The 15,237-nt window shown below is 35.6% G+C and overlaps 1 protein-coding gene across 1 annotated transcript; it reads left to right on the forward strand.

Annotated features, from left to right (window-relative positions):
* The first annotated feature begins 233 nt into the window (after positions 1-233).
* Positions 234-15,213, forward strand: ZBTB41 (zinc finger and BTB domain containing 41). The gene is made up of 10 exons (XM_010294385.1): positions 234-1,430; positions 3,451-3,658; positions 4,282-4,351; positions 6,740-6,887; positions 8,231-8,360; positions 10,232-10,327; positions 10,853-10,959; positions 12,431-12,536; positions 13,547-13,635; positions 14,411-15,213. The coding sequence occupies exons 1-10, from the start codon at positions 299-301 to the stop codon at positions 15,052-15,054; spliced, it is 2,730 nt and encodes a 909-aa protein (XP_010292687.1). The 5' UTR covers positions 234-298; the 3' UTR covers positions 15,055-15,213.
* The last annotated feature ends 24 nt before the right edge of the window (positions 15,214-15,237 follow it).

The following is a 15,237-nucleotide window of genomic DNA, read 5'->3' on the forward strand; positions in this document are numbered from 1 at the left end:
CAGTGTCGGTCTCTCGCTCTGAGTAGCGTTACGCCATGGTCTGGAATAGGCAGTGATGAGTTTTTAATAATGTAATAAAAGCTTAAGGTATGCAGCATAGAGAAAGAGGGAAATACAGAAAGCATTACTAAAAAAGGAAGCTAAGTTAAGTGCTAAAAGTATTTTTTACCATAATTCTTTTGCAGATTATGAAATTACTGTTACGTATTTTCTCAAGGTCTGGAGGAGAACCAAGTCTCTACAAGAATTTTTTGCCAATCACCTATGAAGCTCCTGATTTTGAAGTTGCACTTCTGCAATGAAGAAAAAGAGACGGCTCGCTGCAAATCTGAATGAAAAGGTTCATCTTGGCCATGAGAAAGATACTTCAGAGCAGATTCTTGTAGTAGACTCTGCACAAGAAATTGTCTCAAAGTCTGCAGAAATAGCTCCTGCAGATCAGCTTGAATCTTCGCAAGAACTTTCACCATCATCAGAACAGAGAAAGCTCCTTAGCTCATTGCAGTATAACAAAAATCTACTTAAATACTTAAATGACGATAGACAGAAACATCCATCATTTTGTGATTTACTCATAATTGTAGAAGGAAAAGAATTTAGTGCTCACAAAGTTGTAGTGGCTGTTGGGAGTAGTTATTTTCACGCCTGCTTGAGCAAAAATCCAAGCACCGATGTCGTCACATTAGATCATGTAACTCATTCTGTCTTTCAGCATTTGCTTGAGTTTCTCTACACCTCTGAGTTTTTTGTATATAAAAATGAAATTCCATTAGTGCTGGAAGCAGCAAAATTTTTAGATATCATAGATGCAGTGAAGTTACTAAATAATGAAAGTGCTTCTAACATACAGACTGATGTGGTAACTGATGTACCTACACCAGTAGAAACACTCAATGAACTGACAGGTAAACTATTAAATAGTCATCAGTGCACTTTTTGTGGTCGAAGTTTCTGTTACAAGAAGTCCTTAGAAAATCATTTGGCTAAAGCCCACAGATCCCTTTCACAGGAAAGAAAACATGGGTTAAAAATGGTTGAGAAGGCCAGCTTTTCCACTAGACGTTCTACAAGAAACCGTAAATGTCCAGCTAAATTTGATAACAGTGATAATGAAAGTGGTGATGCCTCTGACAGCAATTTGGAAAAAGTCAGTTCTGACAAGGAAACATCTGATAGGAGTGAATTTGAAGACAGTGAAAGTGAATGCAATGCTGATGAAGAGGGACAGGAAGAGGAAATGTCAGGTGAAGATTCAGAGTCTGAAGAACAAAGTGAGAAAGAACAGAATGATACTGAGGAGGGTTCTGAATCAACTGAGGCAGTTGATTCAGTGGGAAATATTCCTGAAGGCTTAGCTCCAGTCATCATTCAGAGCAGTAGCAAAAAACTACTGCAGTGTCCCAAGTGTGACAAAAAATTTGATCGAGTAGGTAAGAGCAAGTTAGGTTGATTCCTTTCCTTTTTACCATATGGTGGTGCTATTTGAGTGGGAAATAAACGGCTTTTTCTCTGTCCTAGGGAGTGAAGATCAGAATTTCTGGATTGTCTCATTGATCCAGTATGCTGCTAATTTTTCTAAGTGTGTTAACTTGTTATGTCTGTGGTGCTAAACAGTTTCGATAAATGAACTGAGTGCATTATTTGAAAAATCTGCAAATACTAAATTTGTTTCTCTTTCACTGCTCTGCATTCTGGTTGTTAGCATGGTATGTAAAAGCAGCCTTGAAAAAGCAGGGAAATATAGCAAGAGATTAAATGATAAATTGCATGAAGTCTGTAATGTATTTTCTGCTGAATTAATTTTAAGTAACAGGGTTGTCATTGCTGCAGTAAAACAGCACCATTGTCAAACAGCCTGAAATTTTTCTGTTCTATATGATGTGTATGTGCTTAGGACCTAGTCACTCTTGACTTCTAGCTTGATATTTCTGGTCTGTAGTTAGCACCGAGTAATACTTTGTCAGGTTAATCTGACCTGTTAGGGCTGTTTATGTTATAGTTAAATCTAGGTGTATGGTTACTTGAGATATCAGAAGAGTAAAAATTCCAGTCCTGACCCATCCAATAGTTTCCTGTCCTTCTTTCCCACATTAAAAGTAAAATACTACTGTCCTCCAGAATTTTTGTGTTCTTTCAGTTGGAATAAATGTTGAATTATAGTCATGTAAGGTATTGACTTCCTTTCAATCATGGGAATTAGGAAGGAAACAGTTCTAGGCATTTTTGGTGTTCTTACAATAGATGCATTGTGTCTTTCATAATTTTGAAATTTTAGGAGTTTATGAAAATGGGATGGGGCTGGTGTGTGTGTTAAACACACTGTGTGTGAGTAGGAATTAGCTTGCTGAGGTAAAATGAATTTTCCAGGGTCACAAATTGTACCATAGAAGCTATTTAATATTAAAAATGTGGGACTTAACTGTACTTGTAATGCCATATCTTAAATTTAAAGTACCATAGGAAATTTTCTGAATTTGAGAGCTTTGTTATTTGTATTGAAAGGCTACTGTACAGAAATAAATGGCTTATGAGTATTTAGGGTTGTGATGGTACATTTTGACTTTGCACACGTTGGAAGCCCTTTTCTCTTTGCACTTTCATAACTTGGAATTCTAGTTTTGTGCTCAAAAAATACATAGGAAATAGCATTAAGACAAGTGATACATAAAGTATTTCTTTATAAGCTTGTATTACGGTAGATAATTGACTTGTATTTTAAATTTATGAGCGATGGTCCTTTTTTTTTTCCTCATCTAACTCCCAGAAGTATGATGCGTATTCTACAGAGAAAAAAAAAAAATCTAGTACAAAGCAGAGAGCCTGTTATTGACTTGAGGTAGGTAGATCCTTGGTGCAGGACAGAATTCTATTCTGAGAAAAAACCTGGCAAACAGAAGAGGGAATGCAAGCATAAAAGAAATGAGAGAGTAGTATTTTTGTTTATGGTAGTATCTAGGATCCCAAATATAGATCATTTGCAAGGATTTGTAACAGTCGTTCAGTGGTTTTTTTTTTTTTTATTTGAAAGTACCTTAAAAATACTGGTTTGTTGCAAGACTGTTCCCTGTTCTGAAAAGGTACTTCACAATCAGTGTAATGAAAGAGTAGTTTTTTAACTTTCAGTACTTAAGAACAGAGTATTCTGTAGGGTTGAACGAGAGGGGCTTGTAACCCTCGCACAGTTTTAACAGTAATACAGAGCCCTTTTAGTTTTACTCTTTATCTTAAGAATAGTTAAGATGGAAGTGTAAGAGGAACCTTGGATCAAACACATGTGATGACCATGCAGTTTTCAGTGGAGTAAACCAGTAGAAATCTTTAGATGTGTGTGGAAGGTACTTCAATCTTGACCGCATTTGAGAGAGAGATTATAGAACAAACCCCAAATGTGTATATTGGAGGTGATACCTGTTACAGTTTATGCGAACAGACTTTTTTGTTGTTGTACAGGCAAATATGAGAGCCATACGCGTGTACACACGGGTGAGAAACCTTTTGAGTGTGATATATGTCATCAGCGCTATTCAACAAAGTCCAACCTGACAGTACACCGAAAGAAACACTCTAGTGATACTGACTTTCATAAAAAGGAACACAAATGTCCCTACTGCAATAAGCTGCATGCAAGCAAAAAGACTTTAGCGAAGCATGTGAAGAGGCAAGTATGAGCAGATTTGTCTTGCGTGTCTGAAGAATTGTTTTTTTCAGTTCAAAAGCAAAGACAAATGTATGCATGCACATAGCATATTCAGCATTATTTCTTTACTGTTTCAAATAAATATCTTTTCAAAGGGCATGGATATTAGCAGTATCAACTAACCTGCCATAAGGAGTGCAGCAGTCTTAATATACTTGTGTTGCTTTTAATTTGGAGGAAGAATAACATATCTTACTTGGTTTTAGATGTTGATGCTATGCTGTTGATGATAATAGGTGGATAAACCATTTTCATGCAGATTCTTTAGGTGAATAATCTGTTTGTGACAGGTTCAATTACAAGGTATTAATATTTACATACTGCTTTTTTCTATGCCTTTGTAAATATCCATAAAGCATTATGATTGAAGCTGTCCTCTCTCTTACCAGTTGTCATATGAGTCTATAGCCAACACTGCTTTCCAGTTACTTGTGCCTTTAGCATTGTTTAATTGTCAGTGTTCTGTTCTGATGGTTTGGTGATCAACTTTCATGCCACATAAAGCTTAGAAATGGGTATCTAGTATTTAGGTGATCTTCATCTTGGAAAGTTGTAACTACTTTCAGCTTCTGTTGTTCTCCTAGGTTTCATCCAGAGAATGTACAAGAATTTCTTTCTATAAAGAAGACAAAGAGTGAAGGCTGGAAATGTGATGTAAGCAATACTTCAGTACTTTTGGGTTTTTTAAATGTAGATACTATGTTTTGTGACATGAATACTTAAGTGAAAATGTGGTATGTATTTCTGTGAAATCTCAGTAAGCCTCGTAAGTGGTGGTATAAACTTCTTCTTTATGTGCTGATTTAAAGGCTGAACTTGGTCTGTACAGCTTATGACGAGGTAGATAATATGAAATTGAATTCTAAAATAGTTGAAGGCAGTATTTTTTAATGTGATCAGTTATTACTGTTGTTAAAATACATCAGTTTGCAGATGATTAGGTTTGAGTGTTGCAAATGCTTTAAAAATAGAGTATTTGCTCTGCCATTAATTATGCACGTCAAACATAACCATAAAGTATACTTTTTTTGGAAGGTTCTCTCAATAGTGAGGAAAATACATGTCAAATATGAAACACTTTCTCATTTAGCTGCATATGCACATCAAGAGAGTTCTAAATTTGTACTAAATTTATCTCTGGTTGTAAAATCATAGAGTCCTTTCCTTGATTTTCCGCAGGAGAGGTATATTTGTGAAACTACATCTACTGTCAAAACAAGTTCGTAGAACGTCCATTCTCCATCTGTCTGGTGCCAAATAATGTTTTAAGGCTTCAAATGTGGGGTTTACTTTTTTTTCAGGGCAACTGTTTTGTTTATGCAAACTGCTATATGCCCCTGTATGTCTGTAACGTTAGGTGCTGTAACATAATTACTAACCTTGCTTTGTTTGTGACCTTTCACTTATAAACATGTAGTAGGAGGTTGGGAGATATCAACTGTAGGAATTTGTGGTGTTTGTTCTGCTGGTGATGGTATCATGGTTGGAGGTGTTACATGATTGACCAAAGGGTGTTATCTTCCAGATGAAGTTATATTGCAGATTCTGTTTGTTACTTGGTAAGAAACATTTAAAGAGTGGGAATCAATCGTGCAACATGTTGATGTTCATTTTCACAGAAAGTACTCTTACCACATGAATGATTTGGTAAACTCCAGTTTGTGGTTTGGGGTTTTTTGTTTGGGTTTTTTTTTTTTTTTCACTTGAAAATTTTCTGTTAAGTAGAGTTTTTAAAAAGTGAGCTGCTGCTCTTGTACTGCTGACATGCATTGAAAATGGACTTGAACTGAAAGCAGGAGTAGAATTTTAGCTTTTATAGCAGTTAGAGAACGTGTAGAATCCTTAGGAGCTGTGACAGGTTGTTTAGTATGTTCTGAGGGCTGAGGTGCCACAGATGTAAGCTGCAGGATTTCTTCAGGTTGTTGATTTATGCTCTAGTCCATGTGTGAACACCAGGATTTGGTGACGATATTTTAATCCCTGAGATACATGAGCAAATTCACAGAAACAGTAGAGTATTCATAGTAAAGAAAAGCAAGAAGGCTATTATACTTTACAGGTATGAGATTTTCTTACACTTATATTTAACATTAATGAGTTTTTAAACAAATAAAACTGTTGCTTTTGATTTTCTGAGGCTAAAAGTGTTATTCAGGTGTACTCTGAGAAAACTGCACGATTTCATGTATGACAGTTACGTAGTACTAGATTTAGGTATTACAAACAATGGCAACAGTTTCACAGTGAAATCAGTGAGCACCACGTTGATTTATGTTAAAGCATAGGACCCCGATGTTAAATTATTATACCTAGTTTAAATGCCGAAATTTGAGCTGTGTTTTCAATTCTGTAATTGAACTGCATGCTTACTTTAATGACTACTATAATTCTTGTATGTTTTGGTTTTGATTAATCTGAAAACAGTACTAAAAAGCTCACATAATTTTAACATTGTGAAAGTTCTGTATCTCTAAAATATATTTTGAGTTTTGTTTTTTTTTTTGTTGGTATTGGCATTTTCTCTTTAATACATGCTGTTGGAGAATTTCCCAGAGGAAATAAAGGGACAGGTATGACTCTAGTTCTACAGTAGCTTATGCTACAACAGCTTTTACCACAGTCCAAATGAGCTGTTTCAGCATCCAAAACCAAGCCAAAGCTATTTAGTTTTTTTCCATTGGGTTATTTTCTGCTGAGTTATGGTGTTGAAACACCCTACGAAAAGAGTGGTAAGTGCTGGAGTCAGTAGAAAGAAGTGGGGGTGGAGCATATAACTGTATGCAAGAGTTGCCAGTAGTTTACGCTGCCATGGATTGTCACCCTAATTTATGTAGTGCAATCCACTAGGGTTTATGTAGAACACAGATTTTTTGATGTTGACTGCGAGGCTTTACAAGTTGGATAGAGTAGGCTTTTGAAGAATACATGTTTAATCTTACATTGCTGCAGAGAGCAGATGAACTAAACTGTTAGAATTTATGAATAGGAGAAAAAATCTGGTTATAACTGATGTATCTTTGACAAAGCATATTATCATTTTAGATTTGTAAGAAGTCTTTCACTCGAAGACCTCATTTAGAAGAGCATATGATTCTTCACTCTCAGGATAAACCCTTTAAGTGTACCTACTGTGAAGAGCACTTTAAATCCCGATTTGCAAGACTGAAACATCAAGAAAAATTCCATCTCGGTATAGAAACTTCCTTCTGACATGTAAACAGTAGATTTAAAGTAAAACCTTCCTCCACCATTCTATGTCCTAACCACTCTGGTTTCTACCTCCCTTCCTTTTCCAGTTCTCCCCTTTCCAGTTTTGTGGGAGAGTTAGTTGTTTACTTTTCTGTTCAGCTGTTTTTTGGAGGTGTTGTATTGCACCTAAATAAATGCAAAGGAGGCGGGGGGGAGGGAGAAGAATTAAGGTGAGTTTTGTTTTAAAACTTTTTTGCATGAAATTGGTTCTCAACTATGGAGTCAGATTCTTCATGAAGTTTTCCAAAGACTTTTTTCTTTCCTCTTGAAGTATTTCAAAGACTTTTTTTATTACCGTTAATTATTTCTGCCAGGTAGGAACTAGATTGGTGATAGTAATGGGAATTTGGCTTTTCAGTCAGTCTTAAGTGGGCTTAATTACTTTTTAGTGTTCAAAAAACGTGTAGCCGTGGGCACTTAGGGACATGGTTTAGTGGGCATGGTGGTGTTGGACATGATGATCTTAAAGGTCTTTTCCAACCTTAATGATTCTGTGATTCTGTGACTATAAATTCTAAATTTTTGCTTTACAACCATGAAACTTGCCAGTATACTAGTGTTAGAAATAACTTATCTGAACAGAAAGTGCACAAAGTCTTAATTAAAATATGCTGACTGTACTAAACATCAAATCATGTCTTAGTGGTTTAACTCCAGACGACAACTAAGCACCACACAGCAACTCATTCACTGCCCCTGCCAGCAGGATGGGGGAAAGAGAATTGGCAGGGTAAAAGTGAGAAAACTCATGGGTTGGGATAAGGACAGTTTAATAGGCAAAGCAAAACAAGGAATTCATTCACCACTTCCCATGGGCAGGCAGGTGTTCAGCCATCTCCAGGGAAGCAGGGCTCCATCACACATAACAGTTGCTTGGGAAGGCAACACTCCCAACATCCCCCCTTTTCTCCTTCCCCCAGCTTTATATGCTGAGCACGACACCATGTGGTCTGGAACATCCCTCTGGTCAGTTGGGGTCTGCTGTCCCAGTTGTGACCCATCCCAGCTTCTTGTGCACCCCTGGCCTATTCACTTGGGCAGAAGAGGCCTTGGCTCTGTGTAAGCTCAGCAATAACTAAAACATCCCTGTGGTATCGGCACTGTTTACAGCATAAACACAACCCCATACTAGCTGCTGTGAAGAAAATTAACTCCACTCCAGCCAAAACCAGCACAGTTAGGCAAAACTTTTGCTTTGTAAATTTATCAGGGTTTTCACAAGTAACCAATCTCATTTGGTTTAACTGACACTTAACAGTACTATATATGTCTGTCTCCTTGTAGGGCCTTTTCCTTGTGATATTTGTGGACGCCAATTTAACGATACAGGAAATCTGAAACGCCATATAGAATGTACTCATGGAGGAAAGAGAAAATGGACATGTTTCATCTGTGGAAAATCTGTTAGGGAACGGTAAGGAGTTGCTTGACTACTTGAACTTCATCAGAACAGAAGAATATTTAGCATGCTTTCTCTGATTCTGACTGTGTTTTAGCTTTGAGTTTTTAACATAAATGAGACCATTTCAGAGGGCTAGTTATTAAACAGTAGCATCAGAGCCCCAGGTAGCTTGTGATTTTCTGATGACCTCTAAAATTAAGGGTGACAATTGTAGGTAATTAGTTATGAGGCGGAACTATATTAAGAAAGTCTTACCTCTAACTCACTTCACTTAGGGTTCCTGTGTTGTGTAAGAACATCTTGCATTTGTTTGGGAAAGGGTTTTCTGCCACAGATAATTTGGTAAATATACTGATGAGGGCAGGAAGATCAGGAAGACTGGTGGGAATGACTAAGAAGAAATTGCACTTGTACAAACATGGTTTCATGGAAGATGGAATAATACTGTACGACCTTTGCTGTTGTGTCTCTAAATGGAGGGAAAAAATGTTAATTTAGCTCTTTGAAAAGTGGAAGCTCTAAAAGTTGGCTGATAAATTCTACTATATAGAAAAAGAGCATAGAAAAACTGTAGAAATAAGATTCCCTGCTCCCCACCACCCCCCCATTTCCATTCTACACGTATGAGGGGAAAAAAAAAGTGAATTTTAAATGGTTGCTAACATGGCTTCAGTGCAGGTGTCTTGCACTGTTCTATAAAGGAGATCTTTTAAATTTTCCAAGTGGTGATTTATGTTCAAGTTCTGAAACATAAAAAGTTTATAAGGCTTATTTTTTTTTTTTAATTTTGACAGAATACAGCTTTGTCTCCGTAACTGTGACTAAGATTCTAGTTATGTTCTATTTGGGGAATATGAAAAGATCTGAGTTTGTATACTGCAATATGTTTTCTTGATTTTTAATTTTTTTTCCAATGACTGGCAAAGACTCCCCCAGAAGTATTGTAAGAGGAATATTTGTCCCTAATAGGTTTTGTTGGTGATGTGCATTTTCTAGTAGAGTCAGTAGGGTATGTCTAGGTCAATAGGGTATGTGTGTGTTAAAAGAAAATGTACTAATGCAATACTGAAATAGTAAACAAACAAGCTATAAGCACAGATATAACTGCAAGAATAATTTCTGTTTAAAAACAGTAAGTTTACACACCTCAAGTTTCATTTACATTGTTAGGCAGTTGAATATTTAAATGTTGTTGCTCTCATTAGAAAAGTCAAAATTTTTGTGTAAGGCATAAAAAATAATCTTCAAAAAATAATATTTATAATAAATACTGGAAGGAGATGAAGGAGTTTTCTCTTTTGTTGAGTTGACACACTTACCAGCTGTGCATACAGTAAATTTTATTGTCCTATTCCTTTGCTTGAGAGGGATTTTCACTATGTGCACTTTTTTTTTCCCTGCATTGGAAAAGCAATAGTAACAGTAGACTTACATATGCATACGTATGCATGTGTTTGTAAATATATATGTATTTAAATAAGCTCTGTGCTGTGTTAAGTTAAATTAACATCCATGATCTAAATTTTCTTCAAGTCTGACTTTAAAGCTCTGGCTTAGGTATACATATAGTAACAGGAAATTACTACATAGAAAATAGTGTCAAATTGAGGTTTTCTTTAACAGATGTTGTCCAAATGTATGTTGGGATGATGTTTTGTTTCTTTCTTTGTATTGTTTCTAGACCCAGCTGGTTCAGGAAATAGTAGGTTGCCATACTGCCTTTGAATGTATGTGTATGTGTGTGTATCTGAAAAAATTGATGCAGTTATTTGGATGTATTGTGATCCATCAGAGTTAAAGAAATTGAGAAAATGATGGTCTGTTTCACTTTACAGTGGCAGTGACATTGCTTAAAATTAAATTTTACTGCCTTTGTTAAACAGAACAACTTTGAAAGAACATCTGAGAATTCACAGTGGAGAGAAGCCTCATCTTTGCAGTATTTGTGGACAGAGTTTTCGTCATGGAAGTTCTTACAGGTACAGCTCTTACTTAATAAGCTGCAAAACTGTCTTGCTTATTTGGTCATATATATGCATTCATGTTATCGACAATTCTTTGTAATGTATGTGTTTTGATTTTTTCCAACTCTGAGGGCATTAGTAAATGCTTTAAACATGCTTAATTATTGAAAATATATTAATAATCTGTGAGGAGTCATTTGATTTTTAATATGTTAGTGGTTTAAACACAGATAGAATCCCATACCAATCTTTTAACAAAGTTGACTATCCTGCACATCTAAAACTTTTGCAGTTATTTCTCTTTGTTATTCAAAGAGAAAATAAGTGGAAGACTAAAATGTCCTACTAAATTAACGTTAGATGTGAGAGTTTAGCTCATAAACTGTTTAACAGTTTAAGCATACCTCAACAAAAAGTTTTTTCCTGATATTTGTGTGAAGCATTATAGACTGTGTTTTCTGGTATTTTGCATTGAATTAGCAGTACAGATTATTTTAACAATATTGCATTTTATGGTTATATTTGACTGTAAATATGCAGACTTCATCTAAGAGTCCACCATGATGACAAGAGATATGAATGTGAAGAATGTGGGAAAACATTTATTCGGCATGACCATCTGACAAAACACAAAAAAATACACTCAGGTAGGCATTTTCTTTGAAAATTGGCTTCAAAATCACTGTTTTGAAATAAGATAAAATAAAAAATTTAATTATGGATCTTTTTTCAGTACGTGCAATGTTTTAGGCGTGATAAAAGTTCCTCTCACTATTTTTAAGGTCTACTACAGTAGGGTTAATCTTACATGTTTGCAAGATTTAAAAGCCAAGTGTTTCCTCCACGTTAACATAGAAAGCCGAGGGACAGTCAAAAACATGTAACAGTGAATTGCTTTAAAAATAATAATAAAAAAAGCAAAAGTGAAAAAGGAGGATTTTTTAATGAGTTCAGATTTCTTTTTTTAATAGCAATTGTGTGAAACATTATTACCACAACACAGAAGAAGCTGTCACAGTCTCTGTCAAAGTTTGTACACTGATCACTTTAATGCAATAACATCAAAAAGGTGTTTTCTGAAGTCTGTTATGGAGAAGAGGGAAGGAAGGAAGGTGATGGGAGTCAACCTGGAGAAAAGCCAGGTGGGGATGATCAGGAGGAAGAAAAATAATCTGTTGCACTGAGAGTAGAAGGGTTATCAAATGTATAGGAAGAGCGAAGATTCACTAGGAACTTTTCCTTTTTCAGAGTAGGATCCAAAGGGAATGGAGCATTCTAGGAGGCAAAATACTAGGCAGCATGAAAATACAAAAGTGATCAGAGTTTAAACTTACTGAGCCTTTATTTTGAAGAACAGCTTCTTTTTTGATGTTTGAAATCATAATGCCTGCTATAAAATAAAGAAATCTTTAAAAACTCAAGTAAAAAAAAAAAAACAAAAAAAAAACAAACCCAAAAAACCAAAAAATCCTCTTTTCTACTCTATTTGCTTTTCCCCCCTCTAGAAAGTTACATTCTTTGACTGTCCACACTCCTCCTACTTACATGAGAAGAAATATTCTGCCACTTTGTGGAAGATCTCAAGATGACTAAAAAGAATCAAGATACTTTTAAACAGCAGCATAAAAGAAAAAGGTAATTATGTAAATCAGGATAATTACGAAGACAAATATTATTATGTAATTTTAAGATCTAAAAACTAGTAGCTGAAAATAATAGGTGTGTTTAAATAAGCTTCTCTTTTTAAAGCCCTGAATTATTGATGATACCGCATTTCGGGTCATAATGAAGAGAATAGATTCCTAGTCATTCACTTGTACCTCTCATGCAGTGGGTGTTTGGGGAAATGTCTCTTATGAATGTGAAATTCTTTGTAGAAATGACAGACGGTCAGTAATAGTCAACAAGTGGTAAAAATCCTTAGTCGGATAGAACCAACCTACCTCTGGCATTTTGTTCTTTGGTAACAGAGAATCCTTCTCTGAGTAAGATATGGAAGAGCTTGATTGGCTGAACTTTGTGAACATGGATCTACAGTATGTTTTACAATTACAGCTTGTAGACATTTAATAAGTTCCAGAAGATTTAACCAAAATTTATTGAATTTTGCCCTTGTAGGTGAAAAAGCACATCAGTGTGAGGAATGTGGAAAATGTTTTGGCCGTAGAGATCACCTTACTGTTCATTATAAAAGTGTTCATCTAGGAGAAAAAGTCTGGCAGAAGTAAGCGTGGGTTTTTTTACAATTGCGTAAATTCGTCTGTACTGTAACTGATTTTGTTGGGACTTGCAAGTTTGTGCAGAATTCTAGTAGTCTTTGTGTTTGTCATGCCCATTAACTTAGTCTTGATGGAGATAATGGTTTGAAGCACATGTCAGAAAATTATTTTCACAGTTTAAGCAAGATGTTTTCTTTGTAGCATAATTAAGTAAATAAAATAAAAACAATAAAAGTATCAAATTTTAATCTGTCAATTAGCTGTCTCAATGTTGTTGTAAATTGATGGTTTGCTTGTGATATTGTAATTGCAGACTAGTTAAGACTCAATTATTAGACATCATTTGAGCACTCTGAGAACTATTGCACACTTAAGTATTTTAGAAACTGGTAGATTAGTGGCTCTGAAAGTAGGTAAAAACTTTGAAACCCGAGTTATGTCTATAAATTGAAAATACAGTAGGTTTTTTAAATTCTTGAGCTCCAAAAATAAGCCTTTCAGAAATTTAAAATAAGCTGAGACCTAGTTGTTTTGCAAATGAGGTGTTTTAATGGCTTCTACTCATTAGCATTGTGTAGAAGCTGTTATAGATGTGTCTGTGTTGAAAGTATAGTACATTGTCTGCTTATTCTGTTTGTTTTTTCTTGGTAGCCAGTAGCCTAAACCATTCCTAGTACTTTATTTATGGCATAATTCTGCCAAAATGAAAGCCTCTTCTGGATCTTGGGCAAAAGCTGTTACTTAAGGATGTTTCTGGGGTCAGAAAAGAAGTTTTAGTGGCTTTTGCTCTTTGAATAGAAAGTGCTAATCCCAGCAAAGAATAAGATTGAAGATTTAGAAGAATCTAATCGATCCTGCAGATGCCAGGAAATATGAACATAAGTGAGGAAATTTGGAAACTTTGATACTCGGCTATTTTGTAGTTAAAGGTTTCAGAAAGGACTGTGCATGTAGCTTTATTGTTAGTTGGTTTAAAAAAAAGTATCTAACATGAAGTATCTTTTCTTCTTTAAAGATACAAAGCCACGTTTCACCAGTGTGAAGTCTGTAAGAAAGTTTTCAAAGGGAAATCAAGTTTGGAAATGCATTTTAGGACACATTCAGGTAAAACCAAAATAAACTCCAACGAAACCACAAAATACATAGAAATGTATTTTTATGCATCAACATTGATGGGATTATTTAATTCATCATAGTTGTTGAGCATTCAGGGCAAGAATAGCAGGAAGCAGCAAGACTTTTTATTCTATCTCATATGTCGGTTACTCCTGAATACTACCTTCGGAACATACCAGTTGAAATACTGATAAATCATCAACACAGGTTTGTGGTATGCTCTCTACACCTCCTCCTTTAGTTTACTGGTGTATGTTCTTGCCAAATTTACCTAGACCTTCTAATCATTTTTGTGGTCCAGAGAATACTACATTTCAAGTGGTAATCTAAACAAGGATTTGATCCCTTTAGAAAGGGGATCAAATCCTTACCTGTTTGACTTTGTTTTTCCCTCCTTATGTTTGGGAAGATCATTGTCCCTTCAAAATGTATAGGAATACAAATTGAGCTCATTTAATAGCAGTATTGTAACAGTTTAAAGAGACTGTTCTTTTTTCATTTGGTTTCTATTCTGATTATCTTTGTGTGTACCTGACAGAAATCCCAAGTGATGAGAGAATTGATGTACGGAGAAGGGCACATTAATATAACTTCTAAACAAACTTCTAATGGCTCCCTTGATTTCAAAATTGATGCTAAACATATGCTCTTTGTTTTCAGTAAAATTGTTTTGTACTAGGTCTCTATGCCATAACCATTTGCATATTTCTGTGTGACATGGTGTTACTCAGAATACCTGATTCTTACTTCTCTGTCTTTACAGGCGAGAAACCCTACAAATGTCAAATCTGTAATCAGTCTTTTAGAATTAAGAAGACATTAACAAAACACATGGTTATTCATTCAGATGCTCGACCTTTTAATTGCCAACACTGCAATGCAACATTTAAACGAAAAGACAAGCTGAAATATCATATCGATCATGTTCATGGATCAAAGGCTGCAGAAGAGGCATTGACATCTTCTTCAGAGGAAAAGCTAGTCTCCTTACCAGTCCAGTACACCTCTGATGACAAAGTTTACCAAACTGAGGCTAAGCAATATGTGGAACAGTCCAAAGCATATCAGTCGGAAGCCAAAACTTTGCTACAGGATGTATCTACAGAAGTATGTGTGCCTGTGACTCTGGTACCAGTTCAGATGTCTGATCCACAAGCTGATCTAGTGCAGCATACTACGCAGTCACATGGCATCCTTCCTCCACAACCTGAGCAGACAGATTATCAACGAGCAACAGATCTATCATTTCTAGAAAAATACACTCTTACTCCACAACCTGCAAATATTGTTCATCCTGTAAGGCCTGAGCAAATGTTGGATCCTAGAGACCAGTCATATCTTGGAACTTTACTGGGGCTAGATACAGCTCCTACTGTACAGAATATTTCAAACAATGAACATTCATGATCAGACCATAACATTCCACCTAAGTTACTAAGCCATTAGCCTACAGAAGGCTGATATGGCAATTAAGATTTATATTTTATATTTTATTTGGACTCATGAGTCTTCTGCATAGTTTTGGGAAAACAGGTTTGTTTACATAATATTTGAACATTTAGGCACGTTTTGATGCATACTGAAAGAGTG

The sequence above is a fragment of the Phaethon lepturus genome, unplaced genomic scaffold (assembly GCF_000687285.1).
Source record: "Phaethon lepturus isolate BGI_N335 unplaced genomic scaffold, ASM68728v1 scaffold10969, whole genome shotgun sequence".
In the NCBI taxonomy this organism is placed as follows: domain Eukaryota; kingdom Metazoa; phylum Chordata; class Aves; order Phaethontiformes; family Phaethontidae; genus Phaethon; species Phaethon lepturus.

What these genes read in the sequence shown, in the direction of transcription:
- ZBTB41 (XM_010294385.1), top strand. Translation starts at nt 299, where the DNA reads ATGAAGAAAAAGAGACGGCTCGCTGCAAATCTGAATGAAAAGGTTCAT. An exon ending in TCAAGAAAAATTCCATCTCG is followed by an intron (nt 6,888 to 8,230) that starts GTATAGAAACTT and finishes GTCTCCTTGTAG; the next exon opens with GGCCTTTTCCTTGTGATATT. An exon ending in GCATTTTAGGACACATTCAG is followed by an intron (nt 13,636 to 14,410) that starts GTAAAACCAAAA and finishes CTGTCTTTACAG; the next exon opens with GCGAGAAACCCTACAAATGT.